This window comes from Bos taurus, chromosome 3 (assembly GCF_002263795.3).
Source record: "Bos taurus isolate L1 Dominette 01449 registration number 42190680 breed Hereford chromosome 3, ARS-UCD2.0, whole genome shotgun sequence".
Lineage (NCBI taxonomy): Eukaryota > Metazoa > Chordata > Mammalia > Artiodactyla > Bovidae > Bos > Bos taurus.
The window spans coordinates 45670666-45693075 of record NC_037330.1 but is presented as its reverse complement, the minus strand read 5'-3'; the positions used below and the strand labels follow the sequence as shown (position 1 = coordinate 45693075).

The 22410-nt window shown below is 36.8% G+C and overlaps 1 protein-coding gene across 3 annotated transcripts in view; it reads right to left on the bottom strand.

Annotated features, from left to right (window-relative positions):
* DPYD (dihydropyrimidine dehydrogenase) overlaps positions 1-22410 on the bottom strand; it is a 922445-nt gene that overhangs the window by 637706 nt on the left and 262329 nt on the right. For all 3 annotated transcript variants that reach the window (NM_174041.2, XM_059881513.1, XM_059881517.1), the window contains 2 exon segments: positions 8544-8631; positions 18352-18433. In NM_174041.2, coding sequence (NP_776466.1) covers positions 8544-8631; positions 18352-18433 — 170 coding nt within the window.

Below are 22410 nucleotides of genomic sequence, written 5' to 3'. Positions count from 1 at the left end.
TTCTGAATGTACTGACAGTCAAAAAAAAGTATCGAGACATATATAACTTATCTTTATGTAGTGTTACCGTAGGTGGAAAGTTCTTCATATCAGAGTATCATATAACAGCAAAGGATGAGATGGTTAGATAGCATCACCAACTCAATGGACATGAATCTGACTGAGCAAACTCTGGAGGGGAGAGAAGGACAAGGGAAGCCTGACATGCTGCAGTCCATAGGGTTGCAAAGAGTCAGATACGACTTAGTGACTGAACAACAAAAAAGATTACTCAGAGAAGCAGTGATATGCATCCTAGGGACCAGATTTACTCTTCCTGACATGATTAGAATAGTCTCCTAATGTAACTGAACTGTTTAGGAATCAGTATCAGCTTGGTAAACTCAGAACAAGGAAATTTAGAGGAGAATGGACTTAATATATATCTTCATGATAGGGGATCAAATAACTCCAGGTTCTTTGACTTAGATGCCTTTAAAAAGACACCGCCAATTTCCTCAGATTCTTCCCCCCAACCCCTGCTGCCTTTTCTATGATTGGAAAGTTGACCAGCCCCTATTAACTGCTTCTGCAGATTAAGATGCACTTTCTATAGATATGTTAATATGATCAAAGACTAATTGCCCTACATCTATTTTATCTCCTTCTGGGGGCTTTGCTTGAACCCATTAAGTGATGATTTAATGAACTCTCAGCTGGAATTCTATTTCCCTCATTTCTGAATTCTTGGGAACCATCTCACAATTATACCAGAGTACTTACAAATGACACTAGAGTAGACATTACTGCAAATTAAAAAATGTGGATTGGCAAAATATCCATGATCTTTCTTTCACTTACAATTAAGTCAGGTTTATTATTTTAAAATAATCTATTCAGAATTTTGCATAATTCTTAAACAACTTCAGGTTTTCAGAAATGGTGGTCTAAAAACCCCATTTAATTGTCTTCTAAATAAATGGAAGTATATGTGATTGTGTACAATTTAGAAACTCCTGGTTAAAAAGCTAATTAAGAATAACTTTTACAGAGAAGAATTCTGGCTCTAAGAAGGCAAGAGAGATTTAACTAAAGGCCACACTAGCAAATTTAATACCAAGGTCTCTCAATGGATTTCCTTAATTGTAATTATCTCTTCTTCAGCTGTTACAATATTTGGGCATCATCACATTTAAAAAATATTCTTTTCTGATAGCAACGGAAGAAACTCAATGGTGGTAACAATAAGAAAAGTAAGGCTAAGAATAAAGCCTAATTCTTTCAGATTATGAAGTTCCATGCTCAAGATCATTAAGTAGAACTCCCCAATATAAACAGCTGTCATCAACTAACATGTTGATTTTCAGTCATTGTGTCTGCAATAATTTTTTTTTCTTTTTTTCTTTTTCTAAATTTATTTATTTTAATTAGAGGCTAATTACTTTACAATATTGTATTGGTTTTGCCATACATCAACATGAATCTGCCACGGGTGTACATGTGTTCCCAATCCTGAACTCCCCCTCCTATCTCCCTCCCCATACCATCCCTCTGGGTCATCCCAGTGCACCAGCCCCAAGCATCCTGTATCCTGCATCAAACCTGGACTGGTGATTCATTTCATATATGATATTATACATGTTTCAATGCCATTCTCCCAAATCATCCCACCCTCACCCTCTCCCTCTCCCACAGAGTCCAAAAGACTGTTTTATACATCAGTGTCTCTTTTGCTGTCTCACATACGCGGTTATTGTTACCAGCTTTCTAAATTCCATATATATGCGTTAGTATACTGTATTGGTGTTTTTCTTTCTGGCTTACTTCACTCTGTATAATCGGCTCCAGTTTCATCTACCTCATTAGAACTGATTCAAATCTTTTTTAAAATTTTCTTCTTCTTTTTTTTTGTTTTGTTTTGTTTTTGTTTTTTGGCTATGTTGGGTTTTTGTTGCTGTGAAGGCTTTTCTCTAGTCGCAGTGAGCAGGGGGTATGCTCCAGTTGTGGTGCAAGGGCTTCTCATTGTGATGGCTTCTGTTGTTGCAAAGTATGGGATCTAGGGAGCCCAGGCTTCAGTAGTAGCAGTTCTCAGACTCTAGAGGCTCAACAGCTGTGGTGCTTGGGCTAGTTTTTCAGTGGCACGTGGAATCTCCTGGACCAGGTATCAAACTGGCATCTCCTGCATTAGCATACCACTGAGCCACTAGGGAAGCCCTGCAACAGCTTTTTATGCCAAAGTATAGTTTGCCAGCTTCCCAGGTGGCGTTAGTGGCAAATAACCTGCCTGCCAATAGAGGAGATGTAAGACACTTGGGTTTGATTCCAGGGTTGGGAAATAAATGCAAACATCTATGCTAAGTCGCCAAAGGGGTCTCGAAGAGTTGAACATGACTGAAGCAACTTCCCACACATAGATGTTTGCATTTATTACATTTTTTCCACATTCTGCATAAAATTATCTTTCCATGTTTTGATTGCCATTTACTAGTTTTCTTTAACATTGCTTAACCTTAATTTTTATCCTTAAAATAGAGTTTATAATATCTACTTCAAAGGTCATAATAAAATTGAATGGCATAAATTATATTAAAGACTGAGAATAGAATATTTTAGCTAATACTGCTACTACTATCATTATCACTACCACTAATATCACTGTCCCTACTCTTTATTTCATTTATATTGTAACACTACCTTAAAAATAATGTAGTAGCTATTTCCCCTTGTGTTTGATTAATATTGTAATACCCTAAAACTCCAACATATTTTAACATCCTACCAACTTATTTTGGCAAATAGTCAAAACAGCTGCATTAATATCAATAATTTTAAAATACTTATAGAGTTCCTACTACGTGCCAGGAACTATGCTAGACATTGAAGATTTATCAATGTGTAAAGACGCTTACTCCTTGGAAGGAAAGTTATGACCAACCTAGATAGCATATTCAAAAGCAGAGACATTACTTTGCCAACAAAGGTCCGTCTAGTCAAGGCTATGGTTTTTCCTGTGGTCATGTATGGATGTGAGAGTTGGACTGTGAAGAAAGCTGAGCGATGAAGAATTGATGCTTTTGAACTGTGGTGTTGGAGAAGACTCTTGAGAGTTCCTTGGACTGCAAGGAGATCCAACCAGTCCATTCTAAAGGAGATCAGTCCTGGGTGTTATTTGGAAGGAATGATGCTAAAGCTGAAACTCCAGTACTTTGGCCACCTCATGCAAAGAGTTGACTCATTGGAAAAGACTCTGATGCTGGGAGGGATTGGGGGCAGGAGGAGAAGGGGATGACAGAGGATAAGATGGCTGGATGGCATCACTGACTCAATGGATATGAGTATGAGTGAACTCCAGGAGTTGGTGATAGACAGGGAGGCCTGGCGGGCTGTGATTCATGGGGTCGCGAAGAGTCGGACACAACTGAGAGACTGAACTGAACTGAACTGAAGGCACACAGACTCTTCAAACTACAAGGGTTTTAACAACTGGTGGTGAAAACAAATACATAACCAGTCTACTATGATACATGGAAATAAATGCTAAAATCTGATCTAGACATCCAGAGAGGGAACAGAAACATGATGGTGTGATGACTGGTGATAGTGAAGTGGCTTTATTTGTCCACGGTAAAGAGTGAAGGTAGGGGATGGATCATTATAAGCAAAGAGAATTACATGAAGTAGAAAAAAGTACATGTAAAAACACAAATATGAAAATAGTGACAGTTCTGGGTTCAGGCAACACCAAGTCCAAAAATTGATTTTAAAAGATTGAGATGAGGTAAAACTGAAAATATTTCAAATGTCTGCAACACCTAATGTAATAAGTCACTAAAGACATAAGTTGTTAATAAATTATGAAAAGCCTTGGCAGTCTATTTTAAGGAATTTTTCCTGTATTTTGAAGAAAATAAGGAGCTATTGAATGGGGAATGGGGGAATCTAAATGAGAGAATGATGTGATGAGATCTAATTTTAAAAAGATCACTATTTCTGTTGTTTGGCTAATAGTGGCCAAGAAAACTGGTTAGGAGGCTAAGGAGTAGCCTAGTAACATGAAAGGAGGAGAATAGTGATGGTCACAAGTAAACTCAAGAGAAATCTTTGGAATCGACACAAGTAAAGCATAGGGTCGTGATATTCAGCTTTTTAATATCCTCCTGCAGTCTCTGCTCCCTTTTTATCTATTGTGACTATAATTATGCATTTTACTCCTATTTACCCCATAATTCTTTCTCTCCCCCAAGTATTAAAAACAAAAATTCAGAAAAAAACTACTTTGTCAAAAGAATATATAAAGCATTACACCTTTTCTGAGAGTGCCTTCGTGGATGTTCCTTCCCTTACATGTTTGTTTAGTTTTTTCAACACTGTCATGCTTTATGAGAATATAAGAAGTAAATTACCATAAAACAGACGATCAGAAATGGGAAGAGAGGGACTTCCCTGGCAGTCCAGTGGTTAAGAATCCACCTTCCAAAGCAGAGGATGCAAGTGCGACCCCTGGTCGGGGAACAAAGATTCTACATGCCTCGGGGCAAGTAAGCCTGTGCTACACAACTAGAGAGTGCCCATACCCCAAAAGACCTACTGAAGCCAAAAAAAAAAAAAAAAAAAAATGGGGTGGGGGAGGGAAATAGGCTACTTTGAATTAAACGTTAAGGGTTTGATTCTTCAGTCACCTAGAACAGTGATACTCAGATTGGTTCTAGAATATAATTACCCAAAGAACTAAAACAAAAAGAAACAAATATTTAGAATACTGTAATCATGCAAAACCTATTTAATTCACTCAGCAGCTGCTTATTGAGAGGGTTGTCGTGCTATGGGGAAAAGGCAATTAGTGCTTTAGGGCCTTTACAATGTACAACAGTGGATTTTGAGCATTGACTACCAAACCACATTTTAAAAACACATTTCCCATATAATGCAATATGCATGTGCAAGCACATACACCAACCAAATACACATATGATGGAAAAACATTTTTCTCAAAATAATACTCACCCTAACAATGTGCAACACACTGATATTTTCTATTATTTTGTGCTCACTTTTAATAACAAAAAATGATGATTGTCATCCATTATATTGATTTTTTTAAATTTTATTTTATTTTTAAACTTTATATAATTGTACCAAAGAAAGCCATCCAATACTTTGAAAAAACCTTGTACAGAAGATGTTCTAACTTTATTTCTAAACACAGTAACATACTGTGCCAGTGCTTTTATTTCAATAAAAATATCAAAAATTTAAAGTCTTTGAAAAAAATACCAATTATCTCAAAGATAACTCAATCCAGTTTGAATAAGGCACAGAGCTTTATCTCACTTATTTTTATTTCACTTAGAAAAAACTAAACCTCTCATGGGTAAAGAGACATACTTTTTCAGTCTCACAATGATGTATGTACAATGAGATAGTTTCCTTAATGGATTCTGTTAGAATTTGGAAAAAAACTAAAAGTGAGCAACTTTTCACCAGCAATAGCACAAACAATATTAAAAATCAGTAATCTTCAGAATCTGAGATGGACTTACATGCTATGGACTTAGGCACGGACTTACAAAGCTATCCTTCATAAGTCATATTTAATTAAAACGTAAGTTTTTATTTTTCCTTTAGACTAACACAGAATGAGACATAGTTACAAACATAGGTCTAAAATATGATATTCCCAATGACAGAAAGAGAAAATACTCCATTATCATTATAACCAACAGGTTGAGTGCTAAGTTCTGAGTTTCTTTCTTGGCTATTACCTGCTTACTGATTTCTCTCAATAAGGATTCTATGTGTCAAATACAAATAATGATGCACATCAAAGGCGAGACTCCTATTTTTTCCCTCTCTATATATCTATCATCCTCCTTCTCTATAGGAATAGAAGTTTAATGGAGCACTATGTCCACTCAGCTAGAGGCTATATTTCCCTGCAACCTGTGCTGCCAGGTATGTTTATATTACTAGGGTGTAGACAATAAGATAAAAACAGAAGTAACATGTGCAGTGTCTGGGTCATAAATTTAAGAGGAAAGGAACTCCCTTTCTTATTTCCAATTTTTGTTAGCAGGAATGTGGAAAGACTGGCCACCTAAGAACCAAAGATGGAAGGCATGTGTTGAGGATGGTTCACACTGTTAAACTGAGAGAGGACTAAACATATATCTTGTTTAAGTCTTTATTATTTTCCTTTCTTAAAGTGGCCAAACCTATATCCTAAGTGATATAGAATTCCTATTCCAAAATTTACTTCTCTATCCTAAGTAGGAAAAGGTAGGTAAACAAAGTGAGTGAAGTCGAATTACAATATAGAAGCATGGTGAATGAACAAAAGCATGTAAAGATGTGAGGCTGTCTAAGTAATAGGCTGTCAGATGGTAATAGAAAGGTCATAAATTCCCAACTTGGCAATCAAGAGTGTCAAGTAAGTACTTCCTGGAGAGCAAGGCTACTTGTCTCCTATACACAGAACACCATTCTCCTTTTTTTTTTTTTTCTTTGACAAGATGAAACTTTCTTGTACATATTTCATAGAGAATACTCAAAGAGAACATAACTGCATTCTACACATCACTACACTAAAATGTCAAAAGATTCACTTCTCAGCATGAAAATGCACAGGAACATAAATATGAAAGGACTTCACATTTTAAGTGCTTTATTCACACCTCAATGCAGAGTCAAATGGAGTTTTGTGAATGGGATGTAGCACTATCAAATAACATATGTAAGGGGACTTAATGGAATAAAAGAAAACTCTGAAACATTCCTGATTCTTGCAGATGGAAGATAGCACTTTATAACTGAAACCACTCAGATTTATAAAACTTTCAATTCTTCCCAATTTTGTTATAATTTGCTTCTTGAGCAGTTAATTTGGATATGTTTCAGCGTATCGGCTGTTTATTTGGCCCCTATCTCTTCAGTACAGAGCTTCTTTGTGGACAAAGTTCATAGAGATACATGAAACTGCATTAGCATATACAATTCCATATCTTTTACATACAACTGCTATAGGAAACTACAACGGCGAATTTCAAATAGCTATTTGAAAACATTGCCAATGTTTCAGACCTATTGCCTGACTAAATTTTTCATTTATTATTAACTAAACACATTTTCCCTGGAAAAGGAAATGCCAACCCACTTCAGTACTCTTGCCTGGGAAATCCCACGGAGAGAGGAGCCCTAGTGGGGCTACAGTCCACCATGTCACAAAGAGTTGCACACGACTTAACAACTAAAGAACAACAGAACATATTTTAATATGCATTTGATGAGAGTAAAAGCAACTTAATGATTCAATTTTGCTGGTATTGGTAGAATATATGTGAAAAAAATACTTTCCCTATTTCTTTATGTAAAATTCTCAGTACAAATGTAATATTGAAAAATAAAGCCAAAGTCAAGGGTAATTTTCTCTTTCCTGTTTTTATCTCACATAATTATTATACTTAAATAACCTAGAGAAATATTGATGACAATGGCAATCAAGTTTATGAAAGAAAGGAGGTTGAATAAAGACATTTAGGAGCTAGAAGGCAGTGAAAATTTGTTTGCCTCTTCCTAATTTTTCACCTAAGTAAAGGGAGTGACAAGATGGTTTTAAGACTTGCTATCAACTAACCAGTAAGAGAAGATATACCATCTTGATAAAAATTTAGTAGGCAAAAAAGCATTCCTGATGATTTTATTCTAGAAACATATGAAAAATGACAGCCCCAAAATAAATGTTACCTAGCATGTGATTACTTAAAGAGATGGAACAGTTGTTACTCCTGTGTAGGTTTACTAGACATTTATATTCAAAGAAAGTGAACTAGAGAGGAGATGACAAACTAAAAGACCTGAGATGCACTTACTCAGTTTATATGCCAATCACTGTTCATAATATGATCATATAAGAGAATAAATACAAAGTTCACAAGACAAAGAATAAATTATATCAACAGTATGTTCTCTTTGGTCTCAGTACAGAGTAAGGGAAAGGGGAACATGTTAGAAAACTCAATCTCCCTGGCATAGTTAGGCAAAATATGGAACCATAGGGCACATTGATTGACTTAGCAGTTGTACACTATGTGATATTCAGAACTGTGATCAAACATCTTTATAATTCAGCCAAATATGAAAAGTCTTTAGAAAATATCAAAAAAAGTAGAAAAAGAAAATGAGCCAATTCTACCTCTTAATATCAATTTAACTAATTTGTTTTATCATAAAGAGAAAGCTACAGCATCTAGATATTTCTAAGCCTGAATTCTGAGCTTCTGTGGCATGACCTGAAAACACTTTGCATGTTAGATTTTACTGGTGACGAGAATATGGTGAGAGAATGGGAAGATAAAGACTGTCTTGTCCAAGTCAATCTATAATGAGGTGAGAAAGTGTAACTCATTATAAAACAGAAAATTTTCTTTGGCCATTCATTTCTATCTGTTTTTTTCTGAACAGACACAACTTCTACCAAAAAATGTCTGAAGGTAGTTATTCTTCTGAATACTGTCAGGAAGTAAAAAAAAAAAAATATAAAGAAAAATATTTGAAAATAAGCTACTTACCTATCCCAATGAAAGCAGCTTTGTACCCTTCTTCTTTCAAAGTACTAAGAGTAATGTCATTCACTGAAAGGCTTTTACCACAAATTATCTGTAAAGAAGGATTTTGGTAATTAGATTTTGGCATTTGAATAATTAAAATCTTAATCTTTAACATCAAAAATAATCTAGCTTAATACACACATATATAATTCCATATATATATATATATATATGAAAATATTTTGTCTTTTAGTATATAGGCTTACATATATAAAATAGTATACAAATAGAACACTAACATATTCTACTTAATGGCTAAATGCATTTTTGCCTTTTAATTAAGTGGCAGAAGAAAAGTTAGCAATTTAAAATCAAGTCAGTAAATTTTCACAGGTTTCTCAGTATGTTCAAGGCACTATGTGTGGTATTTTAAAGAATAAAATGATAAATGAGAGTTTCAGCCTAATGTACAGTCAAGATCTGTGCAGAAGATATACAGAAATAAGTATAACAAAAAACAGAGTGTGATCAGCATTATGTCTACAAGAATTGAGGGGACAGAGAGATTCGTTTTGGCTGGGGTCATACATACAAGAAAAAAGAGAGGTAGTGGGATTTCAATAAAGCCTTTTTTTTTTTTTAATGAAGTATAGTTGATTTAAAATATTTTGTTTCAAGTGTACAGCAAAGTGATTTGTTTAAACATATATGTGTGTATATCTATATTCTTTTAAAAATTATTTTCCATTATATTTTAAGATACTGAATATAGTTCCCAGGCAATAAATCCCTTTTAAAAATCAATAGGATTTTGATAGTGGGCACTGTCCAGGGAAGATGAATAAAGTCAGGAGTCAGAGGTGGACACTCCTATTAAAAGTCACAATACATTGCTCAGTTCCCAGACATGAGCCAATTTTCAGATCTTGAACTTGCTGACTGAGGAGGTGGGCAGGTCGTGTAGAAAGAAACACCCTGCAACATCCTAGCAAGTAAATACTATAAAGATTCCTCTACTTCTTCAAAAGGAATTATGGCCATTTACCCATGTAACTGTATGCACACTGGGGAAGGGGAATAATCACACATTTTCAAGGACACTGGAAAAGGCTCTTCATTGACTTGATATCTGAGGAGCGGGGCCTACAGAGACAGGGTGAAAAATAGGCCTAGATAAAGTTCACAGTTGGCCTAAGTGGAGCACAGCTCCGGGTGTTACAGCAGGTAAATAACCAGGTACAAGCAGAGAAATGGGGGCAAGGGCCTAAACCACCCAACGTATAAGCAGCAGGAGTCCATAGACAGACAAAGTAAAGTAGGAGCCTTCAGACTTATAGGAAACAATATATTTAGGGTGATAAGAATCCAAGTAGCAGGCAAAGAAAGGTAGGGAAAAGGGTGAATCTCCTGAATCCAAATGCAACCTTTTCTCCTTGGGCCCTCATTACCATAAGATTAGTCTAACAGATAAGAAGTAATCATTGTATAAGGACACCATGAAGCCATGACACTTTTAACTCAAGCTATATGGTGACAAAAATCCCTCCTTCCCCAGTGAATAGTCCACCCTTTCATTTGTAGGCCCCTCATAAGTGGCTTCCAAAGAAACCCGGTGGCAGCTCCTGAAGTGCCTGCTCACTCTCCCTCTGAGAGCGTATCCTTGCTTAAATAAACTTTCACTTCACTTTCTTAACCTCTCTGCTTCATCTCTGAATTCTTTCGTGATGAAGAAAGAACCTCAAATTCACTGGCAACCCAGGTAGTGGTTATCCCCAAGCCTCTAGGTGCATAACCAAAATGTTAAATGTGTCAGTAGAAGTAACCCCCACAATGGGTCTCTGGTCTACAAAGTAAGAGCTATTATAGCTACAATAGTTGGGAAGGCCAGAAAACTTCTGAAACCCTGGTCAAGAGACTAAATCAAACACAATATCGTAGTCTGGAGTGGGTGGAATAGTGAGAGATGGTGGTGGTCTATGTTCTACTTCTGTTTCATTCCCCAGTCTGGCCCTGCTGAGACAAGATGATTCCTGGAGAATGTAAACTACTGCAGATTTGACCAAAGTGTAGTCCTGACTGCAGTGTCTATGGCAAATGTGGTATTACTGCAGATTAGGTAAGCCTACAGGTACACTGCACATGGCCATTGATTTGGTGAATGCGTACTTTTCATCCTGTTGCTGCGGAAAAGGGATCGGAAACAGTTCACATTCATGGGAGAAACAAGAATATTCATTTACTGGTTTGCCTCAAGAATATGTCAATTATCTTCTACAATAATATACATAATCTGAAACAACCTGGCCATAGCATAGCATATCATTATGATCCCTTGCGTTGAAAACATCATGCAGACTGGACAACATAAGCAAGGAGTAGCTGGTATGCTGGAGACTTTAAGAAGCATAGACTCCAGAGGGCAGAAGATCAACCTCATGAAGATCAGGGATTAGTCACTTCAATGAGGTCTACTTGTCAGGTATCTGTCAGTATATACTTCAAAAATAAAAGAATTTACTGCAATTTTGCACTCATTTACCAATATTAAATAAGGAAGCAAAATGTCTGGTAGGCTGCTTTGAGTTTTGAAGGCAATATGTTTCAAAAAACAAAGTCTCTAAACTGATTCATAGTGGAAGAACAAAGTTTATCCATTAAAAAATAATTGTAGCTAACCTGCATAGAGTACTTAACTAAGTGCAAAACTCTCTTTTAAGTACTGTAAAGAGGACTTTTTTCATCCTCACAATAGTGTTATGAAGTGGGATCATCAGGGAAAATGGATGGGAATGGGTGGATTTAAGATGATCACTGTATCTACTACTGTGGGCAAGAATCCCTTAGAAAAAATGGAGTGGCCCTCATAGTCAACAAAAGAGTGTAAAATGCAGTATTTGGGTGCAATCTCAAAAATGACAGAATGATCTTCATTTTACAAATGATGATACTAAGGGACAAAAAAGCTTTGACAACCTTTACCAAAGTCAAATATGTACTTTAATGGCAGAAGCAGCACATATAACAGCTACGCACTTACGTCTGTTGAGGTTAAAAGGAGAATGAAGCGCAGAGCAAGAACTATCCTCAGAAACACAGAACAACATATTGCATGTGGAGAACTACTGAAAATGTAGTGTTTCTGGAATGTAAAGCACAAAGCAAAGAATAGAAAGAGAAAGTAAGGGGACTTGGAATATAACATAGAGGGCACTTTTTTTTTTTTTTTACTAAAATACTAGTTCTAATTTTAATTTGAAAGTTTGTAAGCAGGGAACAACCAAGGTGAGATTAGTAACTGATAATTCAGAACTCTGGAATACATCAAATACCATGAAATAAACTGGATAATTAAACACATATATTAAAAGTATTTAATACTAAGTATCTAATAGTGGGTATTACTATTACAGTTAGTGGAATGAGATGCTATTGAAAGTATTGAATAATGAATCTTCAGAATTGCAATTTACTTTGCAAAGAGTAGACTTTGTATTAAACTATTTCTGATAAGAAAGAATGATAAAAGTTCTAGTGCTTATTTTTTTAATGATCTCAATCCCAATATATAATGAAGATTAGACATAAAAGAAAACTACAGGTCCAAATATTTTAAATAAAATTTTATTAATCTGAGTAAGTATACAGTTTCTAAAGCTGAGCAGTGTATTGCCCTGTCAATGGGCTTATCAACAGAATTGATGCTCATAATACTTGACGTTAGGTTTGGTTTATTAATTGGTCTCAGCAAAAAAAATTCAAGAAAGACCCCCTCTCTGAGGTGGTATTTGTGTGCCTGTGTGTGTGTTTGTGTGTATGGGTATGTGTAGTTTCGTAGGGGTGTTATGTGATTTATCAAAGGGGAATGAAAATATCCCAAATTTTCCACCCTGATAGAGTGAACATGCCCCTGAATATGTAACATACAAGAAGGATGCACAAACATTTTGCATTTTTCAGTCTGTTTCCACCCTAGAGGAAGCAAACAAGTTGAACTATACTTTTGTGTATAGAAAACTACAAAGATAAATAGTTTAATTCCCAGTGTTAATTTACTGGGACTAGGACCAATCCGAGGTCAGGGGCAGCAGCTGAGAGGAGTTACCCCACATCCAACGTCACGGGCAGCGGCCCAGAGGAGCTACCCCACGTCCAAGGTCAGAGGCGGCAGCCGAGAGGAGCTACCCCACCTTTGAGGTCAGGGGCGGCGGCCAAGAAGAGCTACCCTATGTCCAAGGAGAAGTGGCTGTGCAGGCACAGGAGGGCCGAGAGGGAGCAACTGCATGTTCAAGGTCAGGAGGGGCGACCTCCTCCAAGGTAAGGAGCAGCAGCTGCACTTTCCTGAACCAGCCGTGAAGAGATACCCCACGTCCAAGGTAAGAGAAACCCAAGTAAGACGGTAGATGTTGCAAGAGAGCATCAGAGGGCAGACACACGGAAACCATAACCACAGAAAACTAGCCAATCTGATCATACGGACCACAGCCTCATCTAACTCAATGAAATTAAGCCATGCCATGTGGGGCCACCCAAGACGGACAGGTCATGGTGGAGAGGTTGACAGAATGTGGTCCACTGGAGAAGGGAATGGCAAACCACTTCAGTATTCTTGGTTGAGAACCCCATGAACAGTATGAAAAGGCAAAATGCTAGGATACTGAAAGAGGAACTCCCCAGGTTGGTAAGGGCCCAATAGGCTACTGTAGATTAGTGGAGAAATAACTCCAGAAAGAATGAAGGGATGGAGCCAAAGCAAAAACAACACCAAGTTGTGGATGTGACTGGTGATAGAAGCAAGGTCCAATGCTGTAAAGAGCACTATTGCATAGAAACCTGGAATGTTAGGTCCATGAATCAAGGCAAATTGGAAGTGGTCAAACAGGAGACGGCAAGAGTAAACATCGACATTGTAGGAATCAGCAAACTAAAATGGACTGGAATGGGTGAATTTAACTCAGATGACCATTATGTCTACTACTGTGGGCAGGAATCCATTAGAAGAAATAGAGGACAATCATGGTCAACAAGAGTCTGAAATGCAGTACTTTGATGCAATCTCAAAAACGATAGAATGATGTCTGTTCATTTCCAAGGCAAACCATTCAATATCACGGTAATCCAAGCCTGTGCCCCAATCAGTAATGCTGAAGAAGCTGAAGCTGAATGGTTCTATGAAGACCTACAAGACATTTTAGAACTAACATCCAAAAAAGATGTCCTTTTCACTGTAGAGGACTGGAATGCAAAAGTAGGAAGTCAAGAAATACCTGGAGTAAAAGGCAAATTTGGCCTTGGAGTACAGAATGAAGCAGGGCAAACTATTCATGATTCTTGCATTTAGAAATACAAATTAAAATAACCAATAAAAAGAAAAGCACTCATAACAGAATTTTGTGTTTTTATACTTATAATTAATTTTATTTGGCAGTGGTTAGGTGATGAAATGTGTATACAATCACCAAAGAAAAACTCTTCTAGCAAATATGAAATACAAATGTGCACACCTTTATGAAAACTGTTCAAAATAATGTTTGACTGTGGCTCAGATCATGAACTCCTTATTGCTAAATTCAGACTTAAATTGAAGAAAGTAGGGAAAACCACTAGGCCATTCAGGTATGACCTAAATCAAATCCCTTATGATTATGAAGTGAGAAATAGATTTAAGGGACCAGATCTGATAGACAGAGTGCCTGATGAACTATGGACAGAGTTTCGTGACATTGTACAGGAGACAGGGATCAAGACCATCCCTGCCGGAGTCCAGCTCCAGGAAATCAGCCTGAAGGGGTGAATGGTGTCGGCAGACAATGATGTAGCCTCTGACTCGAGGTTCGGGACTACATGTTTATTTCAAGCTTCAGGTTTTCTTTATATGTTGACAAAAGCATTAGGTCAGAGGTTTGACATTTTTAGTTCCCCCACCCAGATTTATTATCTCCAGAAATCATTGTTGCCCTACAAGCAGAGTTCCTGCTTCAGGGATTCTCTCAGAATTGGCTTGACTATCTATTATCTACTTCCTCTTATGTGTCCTATACTTGTGATTACATTGTAACTCATGCTACATTCCTCAGTTTATTTCTTATCTTTCTAAATCCTGTTTGCCCCTAGCATCTTAAGATCACTATCTCCTAAAAAGGCTTCTAAGCTATTCTTAATTATTCCTAAACCCTAAGTTCAGCAAACTTCTTTTGCCATAAATATTCCCCTCAAAAACAGGTCTCAGATAACAATCCTTCTCATGGCCTCAAGCTGCGGCCTACATGCTCATCCTGGAATATTCTTTGTAAAGATCCTTGAACCAATGTCAATGGTTACTTTACAGAATATTTTCTGGGCACAACTGCAGAAGACTTTGTGCTTTCTCATGCTTCTCTTAAGAACAATAAGCACCTTAACATTCTTTCCAGCCAACTCAACTGAAGAAAGGAAAGAACAAGTCAGAATCACAAGACCTAACTCCCTCATCCCAGGACCATGGGGTTACAGAGTTGGACACAACTTTACAACTGAACAACAACTTACACTAAGCTTGATGTGAAGTGAATTTTATCTGAATTTAGCTGGGATGTTTTAGAGTAGTCAGGTATATATTGCTAAAGCCATTAGAGGAAGGTATGCTGCTGCTAAGTCACTTCAGTCATGTCCAACCCTGTGCGACCCCATAAATGGCAGCCCACCAGGCTCCCCCATCCCTGGGATTCTCCAGGCAAGAACACTGGAGTGTGTTGCCATTTTCTTCTCCAATGCATGAAAGTGAAAAGTGAAAGTGAAGTCGCTCAGTCGTGCCCAACTTTCTTCATTAAAATAAAAAAAAATAACTACAGAAATGTTACTATTATATTAATAAATCTAGAAAAAGAAAATATTTATTCAGTATGATAAAAATGTTATTTCATAGATCTGAAAAGATGCCATGTATTATCACATTTACAACATACTAGAGATTCCAGACAATGAAACAGTGGAAGAAAAAAGTATATATATATGTGTGTGTGTGTGTGTGTGTGTGTGTGTATAATATACATACATACATACATACATACATACAACGTACAAATAGAGTTTTACTGTGACACAATCTTTGATTGGAAAAATTCAGTTTAAAATAAATAAGAACTAATCTATCAGCTATAGATATGAAATAAGTTGAAATTACTCAATAAGAAATTTAGAAGAACACAGTTGGGAGGGAAGATAATTAATTATGCTAAGCTTAGATGTGATGAATGTATGTTATTTGGATGATAAATATGCTCATTAAACTACCAAGAATACAGAACTGGAGTTCAAAAGAAAGATGGTACTAGAAGAATCCTTAGTAATTAACTTGGCCAAAGTAAATTCTTAATAATTTTATCAAATAATTGAAACAAATCTAATAGAGAGAAAAAAACAGGTAATATCCAAGATAATGCTAGATCATGAAAGCTAAAAATACATACACATATATATAGATACATGCACACACATGCACAGTTACATACATACATATAAGAATATATCACATGCTGCCCAGAAGCCAAAGAGAATAAATCCAGAGAAAAATCCACTTCATTGCCAGTAAATTATTGTTGACTTTAAAATATACAGTGTTAGCTGAGAGGTAAAAACATGAGGCAGGTTATAAGAAGAATGTGCTGATGAGGAAAAAGTGGTAAGGAGAGTAGACCATTTTTTAAAAGATATATCCTTTCATGGGTAAGTTTGATAAGTCATAAAAGATGAAAGTACTTCATCAATGGATGCCAGTCCTCAAAGCTGAAAACAAATCTTGTTACTGTCTCTCTTCAGAATTGTACATAGAATTTTTTGTTTACAAAGCAAGTTTGAATACTTTATTTCCTTCAAATTTTAAAACAACCTGAGTGATGGACAAGATAGCATTAACCTCCTCAATTCAGGTTCTAATAATTTCTCAATAATATAATAAATTCATAGGGTTTAAAATTCAAATGTACAAAATGATGATAAATGACTTCCTGCTGCTGCTGCTGCTGCTGCTGCTGCTGCTGCTGCTAAGTCGCTTCAGTCGTGTCTGACTGTGTGACCCCAGAGACGGCAGCCCACCAGGCTCCACCGTCCCTGGGATTCTCCAGGCAAGAACACTGGAGTGGGTTGCCATTTCCTTCTCCAATGCATGAAAGTGAAAAGTGAAAGTGGAGTCGCTCAGTCGTGCCGACTCCCAGCGACCCCATGGACTGCAGCCCACCAGGCTCCTCCGTCCATGGGATTTTCCAGGCAAGAGTACTGGAGTGGGTTGCCATTGCCTTCTCCAATGACTTCCTACACCTTCCCAAAGGCAATCTACGCTACTGGATTATTACACATGTCCAGAGCACATATATTTTCAGGCATATATAAGCAGATCTGTTTATAAAAGTGGTAATAGCATACTTTTCCCTTTGAACAAATACTGACCAAGGTGAAGGACATTAATTGACTTCATCAAGGTTATCTGACTATAAAATTAGGAAGAGACAAAACTGTAGCTGAAATGTACATTTTCTGGCACTCAGTGCACTGACTACTACTATGTCACTATGTCTTGATGTTTCCTAGTAAGAGTAATGGGTATGCCCTACTTTATGCAACATATCCAGTAAGGTAGAAATTGAATGCAATTTTATAATTATTTATAAGATGAATTTAGATGTGTCTTAAATTAATTTTTGATTTATCTTCAATTTCAAGTAACACCTAATATATTACTTTGAGGTCTCAAAATCATTTCCTTACTTAATGAGATTTAGGTAAGAACTTGCATTCAAAATGAAAGACATTTAAAGAACTTTTCAGGATATATTTATTTGAAGCAAGTAATCACCCTTAAATCTATTTTGAACATTATTTTGAACAGTTTTCATAAAGGTGTGCACATGTGTATTTTATATTTGCTAGAAGAGTTTTTCTTTGGTGATTGTATACACATTTCATCACCTAACCACTGCCAAATAAAATTAATTATAAGTATAAAAACACAAAATATTGTTATGAGTGTTTTTCTTTTTACTGGTTATTTCATTTTGTATTTCTAAATGCAAGAATCATGAATAGTTTGCTAACCACTTTTCAAAACAGTTTTTATATGTACTTACAACAATGTATTGTGTAATTTATAATATTCCATTAATCTATTATTTTGTATCTGTCATGGAAAGGTAATAAAAGTTTTGAAAAAAAATAGCAATAAATTTAGGTGAAGAGCCAGAATATATCACTAAATATAATACAAAAGAATGGAAATATCTAAAGCTATATCTAAAAGTAAAATGTATTGAGTTTTGATCATCTTTAAAAGAACAACACAATATTTATTTCACAAAATAATTAAAAATACAGAATTGTTGCTTTCTACCTTGCTGAATTGCTGTTTATATTGAAAAACGATTATAATGTTAACACTACTGACATTATGCATATAGTAAATAAAATAAAATTGTAAGAAATTTTGTCCCAAATTGTGTAATACAAATGTTTCAGAGTTCACATAACTTCCACAAAAAAAAAAAAAATGTGATTAAAGAAACCAAATCCTTCTATTAGCTGCACTGAACCCCTAAAGCAATTTAGGAATTTGTTTCTTACAGACAATTAATCACATGCAGGCGTGCCAGATGAGAACTATTGATTGCCCTTTTCCAGGCTAGTGGCATTCAGACAGTAGACAGACAAATGCCCTAAGCAAGGAGAAGCATCTTTCTGCTTCTGCCTGGTGTAGCTTTTAATTGTTCTTTCCTAAAGTGTGTGACATTTTGCTGTTAATCTTCAATACAGAGCTTACTCCTTTCTTTTAAAGCAATACATAAATGTTATGTTTTTCACTTACCTTTACACCAAGGTCCTTCATAAGCTCAATCTCAAAATTTACTACATCATGTGGCAGCCGGAACTGAGGGATTTCAGAAGTACTAAAAAAAAGAGAGAGAAACATTTGTGGAAAAGTCAGCAGTTTAAAAAATGCAACACGTGTTTCTGATCAGTATTAAAGGAATAAGTATTTCTTCTATGGGTATTTTCATAATGTATAAGATGCATGTGAGGAAATACACATTTTTATATGCATGACAAAATATGAATGTGTTATTACAGGAACAGTAGAAATTTATGAAAAAATAAAAACAATGAAAAACAAATACTAGAGAATTCATCAAAAGCAACTCCTATACATTTAAGTATATCACAATATTTAGTTGATCTATTTACTAGCAATTCCATAAATGTCTTAAGAGAAGAATATCTTAAAAAATAAAAAATTATTTGAAAGTATACAGTTTTTGATACATACATCATACATACATATGTATTCAATAACTATATAGAAAAGTATATATATTTTCTATATAATTACAGAACATGTATGTATGAGTGTGTGATATGCTCACTAAAAACTGTACTTTTATATAGGAAAAAATATATTGCAAAGCAAAAGAGTTCCAGAAAAACATATACTTCTGCTTCACCGATTAAGCTAAAGTCTTTGACTGTGTTGGTCTCATAACAAACTGTGGAAAATTCTTAAAGAGATGGAAATACCAGACCACCTGACTTGCCTCCTGAGAAACCTGCATGCAGGTCAAGAAGTAACAGTTAGAAACAGATATGGAACGATGAACTGGTTCAAAATTGAGAAAGGGGTATGTCAAGGCTATATATTGCCACCCTGCTTATTTAACATATATACAGAGTACATCATGTGAAATGCTGGGCTGGATGAAGCTCAAGCTGGGATCAAGATTGCCAGGAGAAGTATCAATAACCTCAGATATGCAGATGACACCACCCTTATGGCAGAAAGCAAAAAAAGAACCTGACAAAGAGTTCTCTTCATCAAAGAGCCTCTTGATGAAGATGAACGAAGAGAGTGAAAAAGCTGGCTTAAAAACAACTTTCAAAAAACTAAGATCATAGCATCTGGTCCTATCATTCATGGCAAATACATGGGAAACAATGGAAACAGTGACAGACTTTATTTTCTTGGGCTCCAAAATCATTGCAGACAGTGACTACATCCATGAAATTAAAAGACACTTGCTCCTTGGAAGATAAGCTATGACAAACCTAATTCAGTTCAGTTCAGTCGCTCATTCGTGTCTGACTCTTTGTGACCCCATGAATCGCAGCACACCAGGCCTCCCTGTCCATTACCAACTCTCAGAGCTCACTCAAACTCATGTCCATTGAGTTGGTGATGCCATCCAGCCATCTCATCCTCTGTCATCTCCTTCTCCTCCTGTCCCCAATCCCTTGTAGCATCAGGATATTTTACAATGAGTCAACTCTTCGCATCAGGTGGCCAAAGTATTGGAGTTTCAGCTTCAGCATCAGTCCTTCCAGTGAACACCTAGGACTGATCTCCTTTAGGATGGACTGGTTGGATCTCCTTGCAGTCCAAGGGACTCTCAAGAGTCTTCTCCAACACCACAGTTCAAAAGCATCAATTCTTCGGCACTCAGCTTTCTTCACAGTCCAACTCTCACATCCATACATGACCACTGGAAAAACCATAGCCTTGACTAGATGGATCTTTGTTGCAGAGTAATATCTCTGCTTTTTAATATGCTATCTAGGTTGGTCATAACTTTCCTTCGAAGGAGTAAGCGTCTTTTAATTTCATGGCTGCAGTCACCATCTGCAGCAACTTTGGAGCCCAGAAAAATAAAGTCAGTTTCCACTGTTTCCCCATCTATTTCCCATGAAGTGATGGGACCAGATGCCATGATCTTCGTTTTCTGAACGTTGAGCTTTAAGCCAACTTTTTCACTCTCCTCTTTCACCTTCGTCAAGAGGCTTTTTAGTTCCTCTTCACTTTCTGCCATAAGGGTGGTATCATCTGCATATCTGAGGTTATTGATATTTCTCCTGGCAATCTTGATTCCAGCTTGTTCTTTTCCAGCCCAATGTTTCTCATGATGTACTCTGTGTATAAGTTAAATAAGCAGGGTGATAATATACAGCCTTGACATACTCCTTTTCCTATTTGGAACCAGTCTGTTGTTCCATGTCCAGTTCTAACTGTTGCTTCCTGACCTGAATACAGGTTTCTCAAGAGGCAGGTCAGGTGGTCTGGTATTCCCATCTCTTTCAGACTTTTCCACAGTTTATTGTGATCCACACAGTCAAAGGCTTTGGCATAGTCAATAAAGCAGAAATAGATGTTTTTCTGGAACTCTCTTGCTTTTTCCATGATCCAGCGGATGTTGGCAATTTGATCTCTGGTTCCTCTGCCTTTTCTAAAACAGCTTGAACATCTGGAAGTTCACAGTTCACATATTGCTGAAGCCTGGCTTGGAGAATTTTGAGCATTACTTTACTAGCATGTGAGATGAGTACAACTGTGTGGTAGTTTGAGCATTCTTTGGCATTGCCTTTCTTTGGGATTGAAATGAAAACTGGCCTTTTCCAGTCCTGTGGCCACTGCTGAGTTTTCCAAATTTGCTGGCATATTGAGTGTAGCACTTTCACAGCATTATCTTTCAGCATTTGAAATAGCTCAACTGGAATTCCATCACCTCCACTAGCTTTGTTCATAGTGATGCTTTCTAAGGCCCACTTGACTTCACATTCCAGGATGTCTGGCTCTAGGTGAGTGATCACACCATCATGATTATCTGGGTTGTGAAGTTGTTTTTTGTATGGTTCTCCTGTGTATTCTTGCCACGTCTTCTTAATATCTTCTGCTTCTTTTAGGTCCATATCATTTCTGTCCTTTATCGAGCCCAGCTTTGCATGAAATGTTCCCTTGGTATCTCTAATTTTCTTGAAGAGATCTCTAGTCTTTCCCATTCTATTGCTTTCCTCTATTTCTTTGCATTGATCGCTGAGGAAAGCTTTCTTATCTGCATTCAGATACTTATATCTTTCCTTTTCTCCTTTGCTTTTCGCTTCTCTTTGTTTCACAGCTATTTTTAAGGCCTCCTTAGACAGCCATTTTCCTTTTTTGAATTTCTTTTCCATGGGGATGATCTTGATCCATGTCTCCTGTACAATGTCACGAACCTCCATCCATAGTTCATCAGACACTCTATCAGATCTTGTCCCTTAAATCTATTTCTCACTCCCACACTATAATCATAAGGGATTTGATTTAGGTCATACCTGAATGGTCTAGTGGTTTTACCTACTTTCTTCAATTTAAGTCTGAATTGGCAATAAGGAGTTCATGATCTGAGCCACAGTCATCTCCCGGTCTCCTTTTTGCTGACTGTATAGAGCTTCTCCATTTTGGCTGCAAAAAATATAATCAATCTGATTTTGGTGTTGACCATCTGGTGATGTCCATGTGTAGAATCTTCTCTTGTGTTGTTGGAAGAGACAGCATATTAAAAAGCAGAGCCATCACTTTAATGGCAAAGGTCTGTATAGTCAATGCTGGCTTTTCCAGTAATCATGTACGGATCTGAGAATTGGACTGTAAAGAAGGCTGAGCACCAAAGAGTTGATGCTTTTGAACTGTGGTGTTAGAGAAGACTCTTAAGAGTCCCTTGGACAGTAAGGAGATCCAGCCAGTCGATCCTAAAGGAAATCAACCCTAAATATTCATTGAAAGGACTGATGCTGAAGCTGAAGCACCACTTTAGCTGCCTGATAAGAAGATTATACTCACTGGAAAAGACCTTGATTCTGGGAAGGACAGAGAACAGGAGGAGAAGGAGTGACAGAGGATGAGATGGTTGGATGGAATTATTGACTCAATAGACATGAGTTTGAGCAATCTCCAGGAGATAGTGAAGGACAAGGAAGCCTAGCATGCTGAAGTCCATGGGGTTGCAAAGAGCCGGACATGGCTGAGTGACTTAAACAACTCACTACCAGAACATATGCTCCCATGAGAACAGGCACTTTGCTTTATTTACCGTTGTAACTCGATGGGCTAAGGTAATGACCA